Source organism: Pimephales promelas, chromosome 25, assembly GCF_988280905.1.
Source record: "Pimephales promelas chromosome 25, fPimPro1.hap1.1, whole genome shotgun sequence".
In the NCBI taxonomy this organism is placed as follows: domain Eukaryota; kingdom Metazoa; phylum Chordata; class Actinopteri; order Cypriniformes; family Leuciscidae; genus Pimephales; species Pimephales promelas.
In genome coordinates, this window is record NC_142793.1 from 8,557,271 (window position 1) to 8,576,018 (window position 18,748).

The following is an 18,748-nucleotide window of genomic DNA, read 5'->3' on the forward strand; positions in this document are numbered from 1 at the left end:
TGGCGGGCTCTGTGGTATCTGATGTAAGAAATACTCTTATCTCGTTGAAATCTTGACGGATTTACAAACGGTTTGGTTTCTTACAAACGTTATTAACGTGGCTATAATTCTGGATGATAGTTTATTTATACACGTATTATTCATAAGTATGCAGTATCATAACTACATCTCTTTCGTTTATAAAAAACCAGACTGTTTGAAAATCGGTAGAAAATTGAGCAAGTTACGGTGATTTAAAAAGTACATGCACCATTAAAACAATGTTACCAATGAGCGAGCTGCCTGTGACAAGATGGCCGCCAGGTGCTGACGTCGACCTCCATTGGCCAGCAGCGCGGACGACACATCTAGCCTTTATATACATATCTATGGACACAAGGCTTCATGGCTCTACCATTGGAGAAAGTGTAGCGGCGGCTAACTTGAATCACGTGTGCCTTGATAACCAATCACATTACAGCCTTGATGTCATTGACTTTCGTTTGGAGTAGTGCGACAGTCAGTCATTGTTTGTGTTTACTTACCATAGAAATCATAACTGTCGCGCAATTGACCCTTCGCTAAGCCCGCCCTCCCTAGTTACTGTTGCTACGCCTGTCAAGCTTTCGCGGCTGGCAAATCTATTATAGCTTGGATTCACCGATGTCAGACATTCCCAATGAGATAATTAGTCATTTTCGGCGAACAAGTGAAATATCTGAGAGAGCAAGAAAAAAAGGCCTGCAGTATTCCATTCGAGGGATATATTCACGACATAATATGCAACCGATTAGAGAATAATTTCTTAAAAATTGAAGCTAAAGCCTAACGTTATAGTCCCACCGAAAGCAGCCGCCGCCTCATATGCTGACCATTCAAATGGGAAACAAAAATTGAGGAACAGCTATGCTCGTGCACAGCAGGGTATGTGAAAATAATCCTAATAATTATAAATCAAACAGCTTATCCATAAATCTTGTGGAATAACACTAATACCGGGAGAGCCGCGATCGGATTGGGTTAAAGTTAGTCGGGTAGTAGGACGTCGATTAACAAAATGCTGAAATATATTTTAAAGTATGTCAGTGAGCCTCCGTCTTGTCTTTAATCGTCTTGTTATTTTACGTTATATTATTGTGACCAAAGAACCGTCAATATTTCCAAGCAATAGGTGTTTTTGTTAATCATGTTGACATTTACCGGTAGTTGTGAATGGGTCTCCCACACTGTTTGATCACGCCCATCATTTTTCCCCTTGGCTTTTAGAATTTTTGGAAGGAAAACAATTCCTCTCCCCCGTCCAAACTTTAAGGGTACCGATTTCAGATTTACACAATCCATACGCACAATGCTTCAGCATGTTTCCCTCGCTCGAAAGCTTGCCAGACCTCCCGCGCGTAGTTACGGTTGCTAAGACACGATTGGCCAGTGGTGGTTTTCGGGCGTGGCTTAGCGAAGGGTCAATAGCTGGGTTTCAGTCACGTGATTATGATGATGCGCGAAATTCAGATGGAGGGCGGGGAGTGAAGAGCGCAATGGACAACATGGAGGAAAGTACATACTGTACTACTTTACACGCTATTACAAGAGAAAAATAAAAACAAAAAATCAAACAAATGTTGGATGTGATCCGTACGTTATGAAGAGGAGCGATTTTTTTTTTAACTGAATTGAAAGATTTTCCAGCCATCGAGGCGGTAGATATCATCAACTACCTCGTCTTGTAGACATACTTTGACTTTACAAAGTTCGGAAACATTACACATTACACAAACATAGCCACTTAAGTATTAACTCACCTTTGACGAAGTGATCACTGCACACACAGGCATTTTCCCATTCAGCTCCTCCCGACCGCAGACGTAGGTTTGCAAACCGTTTTCCCCCCCTTATGAACAACAACTTTTGGTACACGATAAAAACTCCTCGTGGTTTGATCGATTTAAGTAACCATAAACGACGCAAAACATACGCATTTTGAGTTTGTTATAGTTATTTCTAAGTACAGCAAATTACTTCCTGCTTTCCATTTGCATTTCACGCCATGGCAATGCAGTGGCGTGACATCATATTAGAGCCCGATCGATAAAGGATTTTGAAGGCCGATACCGATACAAATATTTTTGGGTTTTAAAATCCGATATTCCGATATATCGGCCGATATTTTTTTTTTTTTTTTGAAACTGGACACAAATTTTGTCATGCTTATTTGAGTTAAGAGAACTGATGGGGATGTTCTTTTAATTGTTATTCAAGCAATGTATGTATCGTGACCAACTCAATGAGTGTTGCCAACAGGAACGGTGTAGAGTTCCCTCTGGTGGACAAACTATACAACTCCAACACTCATGACATGGTTGAAGCGTGTTTCGTCCGTTTTTATTTTATTTTTGAAATATAAATTTATCGGCCATTATAACTGCCGATACCGATAGTTTGGAAAATGCCTAATATCGGCCGATAATATCGGTCTGCCGATATATCGGTCTGGCTCTACATCATATGAAAACAAGAAAACAATATTGTCTATGACTATTTTTTTGCTGTAAACTTGAAAAATAGATCAATCCAAAACTAAAGATTAAGAGCAAACATGTTTCAGATTTGCAGACTGGGTGTCATTAAATAATAAGCTATTTCCTCACAAAAGCATTTTGTATTCAGAGTAATGAAGCCTCCATTGACATTTTATAAAAAAAAAAAAAAAACGGCCTCTGTTCTCCTTCCCTGCGTATTGAAGCGTTATCAGGCATTACACTTTTATTCGGCTTAGGTTGCAGGATTGCCTTCATGTGGCTTCGTTTATCCCCAACCGTACAGGACTACGGGGGCTCATTAGGACCCATTTGAAGCCCCTTGGCACTTTGGCGCTAATTATGACTCTTAGAAAGAGTGATATAGATCGCACTGGAAAGAACCCGATGGGATGCGTCTCTACTGAACTCCATCCCAAACAACAGGTTGCTCTGACAGAAGGTCCTAATCAAACTTTCATTGCCCTCTGAGTGTGTGTATAATTCAGTTCTTCCCTCATTGTGCCCTAGTTTAGTTAAAGGGGTTATCCAAAAGAGGGCCTAAATTTGGGCATACTTTGATTAACTGTGTTAAATTGAAACTGAAACTCTATCAATCATCTCTGGTTTTACGCAACGTTAATACAACGTGTAAAACATTTTCCTTAGAATGACAAATTGACTTTCATTGTGTTCATGTTTAACTAGTTTGATAAAGCACAATTTCGAATGACTTATATCAACAGGTTTTTTAAATGTAAATTTGGACATATTTACTTCTCGTGTCCTGCATTTTACTGCATGCACTTCACAAGTGCACATAATTTTATCATAAAACATGTACACTCACCTAAAGGATTATTAAGAACACCTGTTCAATTTCTCATTAATGCAATTATCTAATCAACCAATCACTTGGCAGTTGCTTCAATGCATTTAGGGGTGTGGTCCTGGTCAAGACAATCTCCTGAACTTCAAACTGAATGTCAGAATGGGAAAGAAAGGTGATTTAAGCAATTTTGAGCGTGGCATGGTTGTTGGTGCCAGACGGGCCGGTCTGAGTATTTCACAATCTGCTCAGTTACGGGATTTTCAAGCACAACCATTTCTAGGGTTTACAAAGAATGGTGTGAAAAGGGAAAAAAATCCAAAATGCGGCAGTCCTGTGGGCCTTGTTGATGCTAGAGGTCAGAGGAGAATGGGCCGACTGATTCAAGCTGATAGAAGAGCAACTGACTGAAACAACCACTCGTTACAACCAAGGTATGCAGCAAAGCATTTGTGAAGCCAAAACACGCACAACCTTGAGGCGGATGGTCTACAACAGCAGAAGACCCCACCGGGTACCACTCATCTCCACAACAAATAGGAAAAAGAGGCTACAATTTGCAAGAGCTCACCAAAATTGGATAGTAGACCGGAAATATGTTGCCTGGTCTGATGAGTCTCGATATCTGTTGAGACATTCTGTTGATTCAGAATTTGGCGTAAACAGACTGACAACATGGATCCATCATGCCTTGTTACCACTCTGCAGGCTGGTGGTGGTGGTGTAATGGTGTGGGGATGTTTTCTTGCCACACTTTAGGGCCCTTAGTGCCAATTAGGCATCTTTTAAATGCCACGGCCTACCTGAGCATTGTTTCTGACCATGTCCATCCCTTTATGGCCATTATGTCCCCATCCTCTGATGTCTACTTCCAGCAGGATAATGCACCATCATGTCACAAAGTTTGAATCATTTCAAATTGGTTTCTTGAACATGACAATGAGCCCCACAGGCCACAGTCACCAGATCTCAACCCAATAGATCGTCTTTGGGATGTGGTGGAACGGACATAAATTATCATAAAGCCCTGATGGTGAGCTCTTTAAATTTTGCCAGTGAGCAACCTCCCATCAATGTAAAAATGTATACTTAGTTATTACTATATTTTTATTCTTCTATTACATTTACCCCAATGTTTTGTTTAGCTTTCAAGGGGTTAAGGGAGTAATGCATAGTGGCATCATGAACTCCCTGCCCTTCAATTGCTCAATTGTGCGTGTGTGAGTGCTTGCGTGTGCGAGTGCAGTTACTCATTAATCCTCCAGCACTTCCAGCACTCACAGATACACTGTGCTGGACTCTCATAAGTTACAGTCACCATAGTACCAAAATCCTTTGTCTTTTCATTAATCATTAATGCTACAGACCCACCTCTGCTGGTCTTGAGTTGCACCTACAGCCGCAATGACGACTAATAATAAAACTCCACACCCTGGGACTAATATAGTCTGTCTGGTGATGTGCTGTCATGGAAGGCTGTGACCACTGTTGTGTCTTAAAGTGAGCCTTTTACTGTGTTGTGGGAAATGTAGCACTGGGGCAATGAAAAGTAAGTAGACCGCAATAAAGAAAAGCACATTTGCAAAGTTCTTAAATGTACTCTTTGTATTCATGTTGAGTTTTATATAATTTAAAAATTGTTTATACCATTTGCTAGAAAAGTTTTAATTCAAATATATAAAAATTTATATATAGAATAAGACGAGTAAATCTATTTTAATTTACATAATGTAAAATTTCTGATATTTTCAACTTTTTATAGCAAGGCGAGGTTAGTTCACGTTGTAAAGGAAAATGTGGTGTACCTCTCCAAAAACATTGTGATTATTAATTACCAATATTTAAAATAATACTTTTTGCCTTGAAAAATGTAAAAATAATTTGACCATTTAATTAGTTAAATAGCACGTAGCACAATCCGCATTAGCATTATGCTATTTATGAATTAGTATTAAAGTTATTTGCAAAAAAAAAAAACTTTTTTTATCTTGAAAAAAATAAATATTTTAAAACATTTTTGAAAATAAGGGAAAAAAATAATACTTTTTACTTAGTTGGAAATGAAGGTTGACACTTTATTTTAAGGTGATAAAGTAATTACATTGTTGTTACGAAGCTGGAGACGAGATGAGATCCATGTGCAGCTTTATTTAGAATCATCAAACAGGCAGGGGTCAGGAAAAAGCAAAACAGGGATATCAGAGAGTGAGCACAGAGAGTCGTCAGGTAACAGGCAGAAGATCAGGGCAGGCAGCAAACAGGCAGAAGTCAGGAAACAAACCAGGATCAAAACCAGAGAAACCAGAAACAGGATATACGCTCAGAAATTACAAGCCGTGGCAATGCAATACTTCGCAAAGAGTCCTTGTATGAGTGTAGCTTATATAGGCAGTCTGAAATGAGGTGCAGGTGTGTGTGTAATCAGTCACAGGGAAGAGGCATTATGGGAAACGGAGTTCTGGTGGGAGTGATCAGTTCAGATGTGGAGTGCCCTCTGGTGATTCTCTGGGGCACTCCAACTGGTGATCGTCACATAGCCCCACCCCAAAGAGCGGCTTCCAGACGCTCAAAACAAACAAACAAACAAAACTGTCCAGGTGGGTGGTGGAGCGGAGGCGGATCTAGGGGTGGGATGGAGGACCAGGTCCGTGGAGCAGAAGAGGAGCAGGCGACCAGGGCGGAGCAGGCTGTGCAGGCGGCCAGGGCGGAGCAGGCTGTGCAGGCGGCCAGGGCGGAGCAGGCTCCTCGGGCGGCCACGGCGGTGAAGACCCCTCGGGCGGCCACGGCGGTGAAGACCCCTCGGGTGGCCACGGCTGTGAAGACCCCTCGGGCGGCCACGGCGGTGAAGACCCCTCGGGCGGCCTGGGCGGTGATGCCCTCTCAGGACCAGACACCGGCTCGGGACCAGACACCAGCTCAGGAACAGACACCGGCTCAGGAACAGACACTAGAACAGAAATGGTCACAAACTCAGGAACAGACACTGGGTCGGCCATCTTGTCCGGAGACACTGGGTCGGCCATCTTGTCCGGAGACACTGGGTCGGCCATCTTGTCCGGAGACACTGGGTCGGCCATCTTGTCCGGAGACACTGGGTCGGCCATCTTGTCCGGAGACACTGGGTCGGCCATCTTGTCCGGAGACACTGGGTCGGCCATCTTGTCCGGAGACATTGGCTTGGGGTCGGCCATCTTGTCCGGAGACATTGGCTTGGGGTCGGCCATCTTGTCCGGAGACATTGGCTTGGAGGCGGCCATCTTGTCCGGAGACACTGGCTTGGAGGCGGCCATCTTGTCCGGAGACACTGGCTTGGAGGCGGCCATCTTGTCCGGAGACACTGGCTTGGAGGCGGCCATCTTGTCTTTAGACACTGGCTTGGAGGCGGCCATCTTGTCTTTAGACACTGGCTTGGAGGCGGCCATCTTGTCTTTAGACACTGGCTTGGAGGCGGCCATCTTGTCTTTAGACACTGGCTTGGAGGCGGCCATCTTGTCTTTAGACACTGGCTCGGCAGAAGTGACGTGAAGCGTCTCTGGCTCGGCAGAAGTGAAGTGAAGCGTCTCTGGCTCGGCAGAAGTGAAGTGAAGCGTCTCTGGCTCGGCAGAAGTGAAGTGAAGCGTCTCTGGCTCGGCAGAAGTGAAGTGAAGCGTCTCTGGCTCGGCAGAAGTGACGTGAAGCGTCTCTGGCTCGGCAGAAGTGACGTGAAGCGTCTCTGGCTCGGCAGAAGTGACGTGAAGCTTCTCTGGCTCGGCAGAAGTGACGTGAAGCGTCTCTGGCTCGGCAGAAGTGACGTGAAGCGTCTCTGGCTCGGCAGAAGTGACGTGAAGCTTCTCTGGCTCGGCAGAAGTGACGTGAAGCGTCTCTGGCTCGGCAGAAGTGACGTGAAGCGTCTCTGGCTCGGCAGAAGTGACGTGAAGCGTCTCTGGCTCGGCAGAAGTGAAGTGAAGCGTCTCTGGCTCGGCAGAAGTGACGTGAAGCGTCTCTGGCTCGGCAGAAGTGACGTGAAGCTTCTCTGGCTCGGCAGAAGTGACGTGAAGCGTCTCTGGCTCGGCAGAAGTGACGTGAAGCGTCTCTGGCTCGGCAGAAGTGACGTGAAGCGTCTCTGGCTCGGCAGAAGTGACGTGAAGCGTCTCTGGCTCGGCAGGGCTGGCGGTGAGCGCAGGCTCGGCAGGGCTGGCGGTGAGTGCAGGCTCGGCAGGGCTGACGTGACGAGGCCCTGGAAGCTCTGCTGAGACGTGACAAGGCTGAACAGGCTCTGGCTGGCGGGACCCGGGAACGACAGTCCTCTTGATCCTCCGCACTAACTTCAGCGGGGGATCTGCCACACTGGCAACCAGTCCTAGACGGCCATAGACCGATCTGGTGACAGGCCTAATGGTTGACGTGGCGTGAAGATTTTCAGGCTGGGTGGGCGAGGCGTGAAGAGACTCAGAATTGGCAGACGTCAAACTCACAGAAAGAGTTGAACTGCTCAGTTGCAGGGCCAAGTCAATATACTGTTTTAGAGTCCAGCTAGGGTCATGCAATGGCATAAGGAAGCTTAGCGGCTCAGATAATCCTCCACGAAAAAATATCATTAAGCAAACCTCGTCCATGCAAGTCAGATGAGCAAGGTCCAAAAAGTCCATCACATAACGCTCAATAGTTTGATTTCCTTGGCGGAGACGCATAATTTGGGCTGCTGGATTCATTTTGGTAACACTGCTGGATCTTGGTGCGGCGAAGTATTCTGTTACGAAGCTGGAGACGAGATGAGATCCATGTGCAGCTTTATTTAGAATCATCAAACAGGCAGGGGTCAGGAAAAAGCAAAACAGGGATATCAGAGAGTGAGCACAGAGAGTCGTCAGGTAACAGGCAGAAGATCAGGGCAGGCAGCAAACAGGCAGAAGTCAGGAAACAAACCAGGATCAAAACCAGAGAAACCAGAAACAGGATATACGCTCAGAAATTACAAGCCGTGGCAATGCAATACTTCGCAAAGAGTCCTTGTATGAGTGTAGCTTATATAGGCAGTCTGAAATGAGGTGCAGGTGTCTGTGTAATCAGTCACAGGGAAGAGGCATTATGGGAAACGGAGTTCTGGTGGGAGTGATCAGTTCAGATGTAGTGCCCTCTGGTGATTCTCTGGGGCACTCCAACTGGTGATCGTCACAATTGTACTTACTCAAATTTTAATTACCTACTTGTTCTTACTATAGGGTTATGGTTAGGGTAAGGGTTTGGTTTACATTTACATTTATTCATTTACTGACGCTTTTATCCAAAGCGACTTTTGCTATATATGTCAGAGTTGCACGCCTCTGGAGCAACTAGGGGTTAAGTGTCTTGCTCAGGAACACATTGGTGTCTCGCAGTGGATCTCTCACCCCAAAGGCATGTGTCTTATCCACTGCGACATCACCACCCCGCCATGGTTTAGGGTCAGTTACTTGTTATTATGCATAATCTACTATTATTACTATAGTAAGTACATGTAGTAAACATGGACTGTAAAAAATATGGACAAAGCGTCTGTGACGTCACCCATAGACACTCTGAAGAACGGGTTTGAGGCTGTTTATGGGGGGTATGGGTGGCGCCATACTCGAAAATCTTGGGAAATACAAAATACAAAAGTTTCAGAAAGGATACAGAGGTGATATGATGTGTTGTGTCCAGAGTATGTGAGCGGAGTGGAGTGGGAGCGGAGCGAGGAGTGGAGCGGCATGATTTTGAATGGAGCGCTGAGCGGATTTTTTAAAAGTCGGAGCGTCGTGGTTTTCACTCGCTCCGAGCGCGCTCCACTACCGCTCTATCACGAGGACAATTCATGCCAACGGCTCATTATAGAACTGCATTTTTAGTAAGGATTCACGTGTTAAACACATTACGCTAGCATGATACAGATGGATCACTCAAATCAGAAAAAAATGTGAGGGTTATGAATGATGATGCCGATGGACATGAGTGGCTGAGGGAGGTTATAGTTATCAAGCCTGTACTGAATATGAGCGGGCACCACGATCTCATGAAAGTGCGAATCTATAGCACACATTTTATTTCTCGTGCCTATTATATGCCAAAAAATTGTTTGTGCGTGCAAATGATGCACACTAAACCCCTTGGTTTGGATGGGTGTGAAGTGCGTTCTTGCCATTAAGTGCGTATCGTAGGCTATGCCCACGAGAAATAAAATATAGATAGCCTACGCACTTTCATGAGATGGGGCGCTGGATCGGGCGGGGTGAAAGCACATTTTAAACGGGTAACACTTATTCACCAACGCAATCGCTTTCTCACTAATGCATTGCATTCAAACAAATGTAATCATACAGTCGGCTATCTGTCAGTATTTGATTTTAAATGAGCATGAATCTGTGAGAAATGTAGCGACCCGTAGATAAATAACTGATGAAAACGTTGTTATTTTCTTCTTTCCAAACAAAATGTGCTCTGCAAAAAGCAGCAATGATATTTAATTTATAATGCTGATAACCTGTAATAAGCATAGCATGTCATAGGAAAAGTTTGCACACTGTCCAAATCCAATAAACAACATTGCAACTATTCTCCTAACGTTGTTTTTTATTTTTTATTTACTATGCCTATGTATCTATTATGATGAGGAGACATTTTGTGAGATTTTAAAGCATACTTAAATACTTTATTCGGAATTTCCTTGGGGAGCGAACACGGAGCGGTGTTTCTGATATCAGTGAGCGAGGAGTGGAGCGGGAGCGGTAAATGGTGAACCCGGAGCGGAGCTGGAGCGGAGTGATTATATAATGCTTGGAGCGTGGAGGGGAAATTGTTGCCACTCCACTCCGCTCACATACTCTGGTTGTGTCAGATCATGGCCGAGACGTCAAATTCACTCGGCGCAGCCCGGTATCAACTGTCAAAGTTAACCGCCCCTTATTCGTCATACATTTTATATCTAAATATGTGAATTTTAATATGAAATAAAATTCACCCCCCTCGCAGTTGGCAGGCACCCGGAACATATTGAAGATTACAATAAAAGTCCATGGGACCAAACTGCAAACATATGAATTTATGCTGTGAAAACATATTTTAACATGACGTCTATGGATATTTGCTCCCTTTTGGGACCGGCCTCTAGTGGATTTGAGATGTATTGCATCTAGCGGATTTTGAGATGTATTTATCGCACTTCCGGGCAGTGTCGGGACTCGGACTTATTCCCGAGTCCACTCGAGCACTTACTGATTGTAAAAATTGTAAGTCATATAATAAAATTACCTTTACACTACTATGTGGCGTTTTTACCATTACAGTGTACATGATTCCATGGTATGTTTGGTGTATGGTGCCAATTTTATTGTTACCACCAAATATTTTACATATTCTTGTAGATATCTTTAAGTCTGGTTTGAGACCCAACCGTAGGTTTTCCAACCTCTCTGGTCTCGGTCTCGACTTGGATTCGACTGTCTTTGGTCTCGGTCTCGACTCGGACACGACTGTCTTTGGTCTCGGTCTCGACTCGGACTCGACCCTCTATGGTCTCGGACTCGAGTGAGCTGGTCTCGACTACAACACTGCTTCCGGGTAGGCTTCATCTTTCAGATTAGAATGTTGCCGCTTGGTTGTAACTAGGGATGTGACTGTAAGGAAATTTTCCCAGCAGTTAATCTATGTGTGACAACACTCGCTTTTACCTCGCTTTTAAACTCGCTAATTCAGTGCGAACCTAGAGAACTGAACCACAGCAACTTTATACTAAGGAAATTAATAACAAACACCTGATATGCAGACTGATCTCATGAAGTAGCGTGTGTATGACACGCCAATTCGTATTTCCATTTTTGGCGTGCTATCAAGACGCATAATCGCCTTTCAGCGTGTTTATGAATGCCATTGACTTAACGTTATATAAATATATGACTTACCTCAACCCCGTCCCTAAACCTAACCGTCACTGGGGTTAATGGCATTTATGACTCTTCCCTCACCATCCTAGGTAAAAAAAAGATATGACTTACCTCAACCCCATCCCTAAACTTAACCGTCACTGGGGTTAATGGCATTTATGACTGGAGATTTGACTGCGTGTTCAGACATGCGGAATGACGCGGAAGTTAATGGCGTAGACATATACGCATACACGCGGATACACGCGGATAGCTCAAAATGCGTAGAGATAACACGCCACCTGACTCGAAAGTGGCGTATATGTTTACGCAAAAGTCATGATGTCATGTTGATAAATGAATCTCAATAGCAGCTAATAAGAGGCAGGAAAACCAAACAAAGGAAAATAAGAACTAATTCATAAACTGAAAGTCCATGAAAGTAACTGAACATAACTGTTACAACGTTGTTGAAGGTGTTTATGCGTATATGGTGTTATGAAACATTGCCACATTGTCAGTATAGCATCATGCATGTAAATATAGTTCCCCCCAAAATAAAAATTCTGTCATGATTTACTCACCCGTGTGTAATTTCAAACCTGTATGACTTTCTTTCTTCTGTGGAACACAAAAGAAGATATATAGAGTAATCCAATGGGAATGAAACCATATGACCTCACAGTCAGGACAACATCAACCACCCAAAACCAGCGCAACCAACCTATGACAGAATAACCAATGAGGGTGAGCAATGGACGGTAGCTGGATCACATTCAGAGTTAGAAATGTTGTTTTAGACCATGTTGAAACTTGAAATGAAACCCACAAAATGATCAGCTATCAGATAAAAGCTGGGTGTGCTGCAAGCTCGGGTCTTGTTTCAAGTTCCAGGATGCGTTTCATGTTTCATAGTTTATCTCCTTTGCATCTCTTTAAGAGTTTGTTCACTGAGTGCTAAACAGTGGAAGATTGGAGATTATTCCATATTATTCTCTTGGTCTTGGATTACCGCAATCCTAAAGGCCCTTTTTTTTCTGGGTGGCCGATTAAAAAGGTTGAATCACTGGCGGAGACCGTCGATGAGAGAGTTTATTTGATTTATTGTGGTTTCTCTCTCACATAATACTGTATAAATTAGGGATGCTAGCGATTAATTGATGATCGATTAATTTTCGATAATAATTTAATTGATAAAACTAAAGCAAGCAAGCAAGCAAGCTCAGGCGTGTGCTGTTAAACCGAGATACAAGTAAGACACGAGGAGAAAATAAACGAGTGCGCCAGAGTTGTGTGTGGGCTCATTTTATGTTTAAAGGCTAGAGATACATCCTCATGACTATAAATTTGCGTGTGCATTCGCAACAGTTTATTTTGTGCAAATGACAGTTAATATTATGTTTTTTTTTTTGTAGGGTTAAATATCTGATTTATCTCATATAGGATGCATTTGGTTAATAATTAACGTGGGATAAAGTGCTGGATGATTGAGATTTGGGACTGTCATATTAGAAAACATTTTAAAGGGAACAATATTGTAATAAAGCTTTGTGAATTCATTGGGTTTAGTTGCTGTGTTGTTCCAGGAAGAGCACATCCACAACAGGAGTTACACATTCTGAACATGCAATCACAAATGATATAAAAAACTAAGATATCATTCTGATTTGACTAGGAATTAGCATTGAGAGTGTTAAATCATTAACAATCGATCAATCAATGAATTTAACTCACTCTTACTTTTCAAAATGACTAAAACGTCATTCGAATTGGACAAATAATCAATTTTCTTTCTAATTTCTCCCTAAATAATCAACATCATGCATCATATTATTAAATGAGTAGTTTACTTTTCAAAAAACTTTTGCTGATAATTTATTCACCCCCATGTCATCAGAGATGTCCACGTCTTTCTTTCTTCAGTCGAAAAGAAATTAAGGTTTTTGATGAAAACATTGCAGCATTTTTCTCCATGTAATGCACTTCAGTGGGAACCAAACGGTTCAAGGTCCAAAATACAGTTTCAGTGCAAACTACAAACTGTTCAAAGGGCTTTAAATGATTCCAAATGATGAATAAGTATCTTATTAAGCGAAACTCGCTCATTAAAAAAAAAATAAAGTTTAAGTTTTATAAGCTCAAATGGTCGCCTTGCTCTGTTCTGTAATGCACGTTCGTGACTCTCCTGTTCGAACTCGTTCATCAAAATGAACAAATCTTTTTCCGAGTCATTTGGTTCATTCAACGTACGAAACGAACGATTTGACTCGGAAAAAGAAACGTTCATTTTGATGATATAAAACTTATAAAACTTAAACTTTGTTATATTGTTTCGCTTGATAAGACCCTTATTCATCGTCTGGAATCGTTTAAAGCCCTTTGAACAGTTTGCAGTTTGTACCGAAAGTGTATTTTGGACCTTGAACTGTTTGGTTCCCACTGAAGTGCATTTTATGGAGAAAAATTTATTTTCGTCTGAAGAAAGAAAGACATGGACATCTTGGATGACATGGTGGTGAGTAAATTATCAGCAAAAGTTTTTTGAAAAGTGAACTACTCCTTTAACAACACGAATTATCAATGTATGAATCAAACTTACTAAAGCCGTGTTTCCACCGGAGGAACTTTCCCCAGGAACTAGGGACTGGGGGGCTGATACTCGGTGTGTTTCGATTTATAGTTTCGACTACGCATTTTTGACTCTACGCAGCATATTAAATCAACCACCATTCTTAAAAGTCTGTTGTGGCGTGTGCAGTAAGAGTTGTTTACTATTCGAATCAACAATGGAGTTTAAAAAATACAACTAATGGACATACTAACACACGAATACTTTCCCAAATGTTTATGTTCACTTAAGACACAGCCAAGTACGTTTGAGTGAAAACTTGCCAAGACATGCATTTCAAGATATTTTTGTGTGTATTTGTCCATTTAAGCACATACCCGAAGCACAAAGTAGCCTGTTGTCCGAATGTCCGTGTTTCGCTCCATCACAAAAAGCCGTCTGGAGAACAGCGTCTCTTTAACTACTCAATAAAGGAAGACTGTATATTATTAATCATGATCATGTTACACCTGACTGATTTGGATGTTACATAGGCCTACTGTAGGAAGGGCAACAGTGCACCACTTTAAAGGAAAGGAACAAAATGTGGCATTGTGTTTTCATAATTGTAACGAGTTTGTTATTCGAGGTAGAAGGAGGCAGAAACGCTTCACAACTTTAATCCAATAAAATAAACAAACACAAAATGAACGTAAAAGCGGCAGCCCCTCATAGACGACTGCCACACTCATAAACAAAACATAACATAAAAGTCCAGGCCTGGTCCTCTCTCTTCCTTCACTGTCGTCACTCTATCTTCTCCATGAGAGATACAAGGACGGTGTGGCACGCAGGTGATGCTCATTATCACTCACTCCACCACCCGCCCGCCCTGCTTGCCACAATAATCATTGGAAGACAAAATTAAAACCATCTTTGAGGGCAAGGGGCCCCCTGGTGGTTCGGGGATGCTATGCAACTTGCGTATTTTTCATATATTGTAGGGAGGACTGGCACTGCGTCCATAGTTGGCTTACGATGCTTTTGGAAAACGCACCCCAGATTGGCTGTTCAGCTTAGCGAACCAGTGTACTAGATAAAAAAAAATGGTTGTCGCTTGACTGTAGTGTTTGTGGTGTGTTCAAGTGCAACTTTTTGGCCCAGACTCAGGTAACATGAGGCAACAGCACAGTCGGCTTTCACTGCCAAGTTCTTTGATGTCGGTTCGGTGTACTTGGGCCTTTACATAGATGAATAGCTAAAGAAATAGACAAGGTTCTTAATATGCTTGTAATAATTTGCTATCTTCAATAGTCAGCGATTTGGAAGTCGGACAATAAGACTTCTTTTATGTTAATTTTAAAAAAGCACTGCTTCGCCAACAAATTTTTAGTGAAGCCAAGTCACATTTATTTATATAGCACTTTCTACAATACAGATTGTTTTAAAGCAGCTTTACAGTGATAACAGTAAAATGATTCAATGATGCAAACAAAGTTCATTTCAACTAAAGCAGCTTTGAAAAGAAAATAGTGTCATTGTTCAGCTGAGGGCTGTTCTCCTCCGGGCAACGAATGAACATGGTGTCATTATGACTATATGGGCTGTGCCAGAAATCAGATTGTACATCGGGAGCATCCATAATATAGCATGCCTGAATCCTATATTAACCATACCTTAAGGCCTGAAAAGGATCTTTGTTGTGTCTATGTAAGATCTGAAACATCACTGAACATGGAAGCAGTGGGAGGTTTGTTTGTATTGATAGTTTTGCTGGTTTCTCCTCAGGTGTGGTGAGAGGTTGAAGAGGCGTGAAGGAATGACTGAATATAAACTGGTGGTGGTGGGTGCTGGAGGCGTGGGCAAGAGCGCTCTCACCATCCAACTCATCCAGAACCACTTTGTGGATGAATATGACCCTACTATAGAGGTAATGTGTGTGTGTGTGTGTGTGTGTGTGTGTGTGTGTGTGTGTACTTGTCTACCTATCTAAGAGGGGACTTTGGTGTCGTTACACACTCACTAACAGGGGACCGCCGAGGGAAGTGGGGACATTTTTCAAGTCCCCTGTTAGTTATGCCTTAAAACATGTTAAAATCAACTAAAAAACGCTCTGGTGAATTTTTTACATTTTTGACCAAGTGGGGACTTGCGAGTGTGTGTGTGTTTAAGCCCATACTCAGCAGCGCTCCTGTAGGCTGGAGCAAGAACTGCAATGGCCCATTAACACACGTCGTTCACACTTCTCTATTGTCTGAATGCCTTGCTGTCCCAGAGGCTCTGAGACTGTAGAGCTGCTGGTGAACTGGCTGCTTATAGGAACTTTCAGTAACTTTATAATAACTGCATGGTATTAATCATTAGTTAAGCATTAGTGAACTGATAATTCACCATTTATTAAGCATTAAAATACATTAATAAGCAGTATATATGTAAATACAGCTATAAATGTTTTTTTCTTGTTTTAATAGCATATCTATAATGTGTTTAATAATTGTATTTTCATACTTTATTAATGATCAATTTACATCTAAATGAAGTATAGCATTATTTACAAACCAGTTATTTAGGAGTTGTCAGTGGTTCATAAGATCACTTAGAATGTGTGAGTAAATTATATATATTATTTTTAGGGCCGGGACTCGATTAAAAAAAAATCTAATTAATTAGAGGCTTTGTAATTAATAAATCGAAATTAAGCGCATTTTAATTGCATAAATATTTGAACTGAGAACAGTGAGAAGATTTTTTTTTCACATGGATTTTTAGTATATCATTTAATAATGACTGAATACATAAGCTTAAGCAACAAAATATTGTTTATTTTTGTTCAACCAAATCCAACAGACCAGTGCAATTGTATATGTTTTGCGTTGAGGTGAAACTTGAGGGTCGATGTGATATGCGAATTCCTTGTTGCATAGCTTGCACACAACAACCATGCTCTTAATGACGCTTCCATCGGTTCGTTCTTATAACTAAATTTCCCATCCACAGGACCAACCGAAGGGGTCTCGTCAGCGTCTTCGTTCATGTTCACTGCTTTTTTTTTATTAGCTGAGGCATAGACTGTAAAAAAAAGTCATGAACGCTAGTTGGTGCTCCAGTATTATCAGTCCGCCCAGGGCTGGACTGGGACAAAAAAATCGGCCTGGGCATTTTGGCCCAGACTGGCCCACTACATATGAACATACACACAACTGAACTGTGTACGCCCTTGAATATGTATACCAACAACTCCTATTAAAACCACCAACCCCATCTAATGAGTGAGATGAAATAACTACTAAGTTTAAAATACAATTCTCCTATTGCATTGGCAATACCAGTCTTTCTCACAAGATGTTTATATATTAACTGTATATTAACGCCACATTAATTGTGGCGTTCCGCAAGGCTCTGTTTTGGGCCCTAAGTTATTTTTGTTATATATAAACGATATATGCAAAGTGTCGGATGTTTTAAATTTTATTCTTTTCGCGGATGATACAACAATTTATTGTTCTGGCCCAAATCTTACAGAGCTTGTGTTGGTGGTAGAGAAAAAAATGTATAAACTAAAGAATTGGTTTGATTTAAATAAATTGTCACTAAATTTAAATAAAACGAAATTCATGGTATTTAGTAATAAAGAGTTAAATAATGAGATCAGGATTACTATTAATAAAAATATTTTAGAAGAGTAAATCATATAAAATTTCTTGGAGTAATTATTGATTGTAAAATGACATGGAAACCGCATATTTTTAATGTTCAGAAGAAAGTATCTAAAATAATTGCAATTCTGTACAAGTTGCAGTATATCTTGAGTAAAAATGCATTACATTTACTTTATACTTCACTTGTTACACCATACTTAACGTATGGTATTGAAATTTGGGGAAATACATACAAAACTAGAACTAATCCAATCTTTTTATTACAAAAATTTTATTAATACTTTATTTAAATAGTCGAGACCAATAGCGTTTTAAGGGGAGATGTTTAAAACCAATCTAATATTGCCAGTTTTTGTAATTTAATTTAAAAGCTATTTTAATCTATGAAAAATAATTACTTATCTTGACAAATAATCAACCATATACATAAGTTTTCAGTGCATGTTTTTATTTTATCTTATGAGACCAAACAATGCTAAACTATATTAATATATAGTTTGTGCCATGGCAAATTGTTTTGGCTGAGGGCAAAGTGAAGTTTTATAACTTTATTATGTAGGCTATTTAACTTTAACTTTGTAGCCTATTAGAGAGCCTACTTATGTTTAACTGAATTGTTTGCTTTATTTCTCATTGTATAGCTTATTATAGCCTACCTATTAGGGTACTTATACCTTTGAACGGGATATTAGCATTAAAACTGACATTTAACAAAAAAAGAGACATGGTTGTGTAATTTTATATATTCTAAAATATATAAAATATTATATTACTATTCATTCTCTTCACTGTATGTGTACGTATAATACAATAAAACGACACAACCCTGTCTGTTTGTTAAATGTCAGTTTTAATGATAAATAATGTTATATATTTTTAAAATGAAAACAAAAAGAAGCAGGTTTGTGTTTTAGCTATATTTCGTGTTGTTATAAATATATTATAATCAATGTGCGTTGCCTGAACCACATTTGTGTGGCCATTTATATGTTTTTGATAATAATTATGTTCATTTATAAATGAAAAGAGGCACAGTGGTGTTGATGAAAAAAGGCAGAGTTGATAACCGGAGTAGCCGCGTGCTGAGTGACGCGATCAAGAACGCGCTGTTAGCAGCGTCCTCTCGTCCTCGGGAGTTTGTTCTCTCGAGTCGAACTTGGCAAGTCCGAACTACCAAGGACGCAAGTCCGAAGTTTGTGTACTTGGTATTGAGAAACGACCAATATTGACCCACGTTCTGTTTTCTATCATGGGACCGCAGCAAACGAGCTGTGGCCTCTCCTGACAAGATTGAGTGAACAGGGTCCAGGGAGCAGTTTTTCCGTGAGCGGGAATTGAAAAACCGGAGTGGACCATGAGCAAAG

At 41.2% G+C, this 18,748-nt stretch overlaps 1 protein-coding gene across 1 annotated transcript in view; it reads left to right on the forward strand.

Annotated features, from left to right (window-relative positions):
• hrasa (HRas proto-oncogene, GTPase a) overlaps window positions 1-18,748 on the forward strand; it is a 60,566-nt gene that overhangs the window by 4,086 nt on the left and 37,732 nt on the right. The window contains exon 2 of the mRNA XM_039663157.2: window positions 15,514-15,655. Coding sequence (XP_039519091.1) covers window positions 15,545-15,655 — 111 coding nt within the window. The 5' untranslated portion in view covers window positions 15,514-15,544. The remainder of the gene's footprint in view (window positions 1-15,513; window positions 15,656-18,748) is intronic.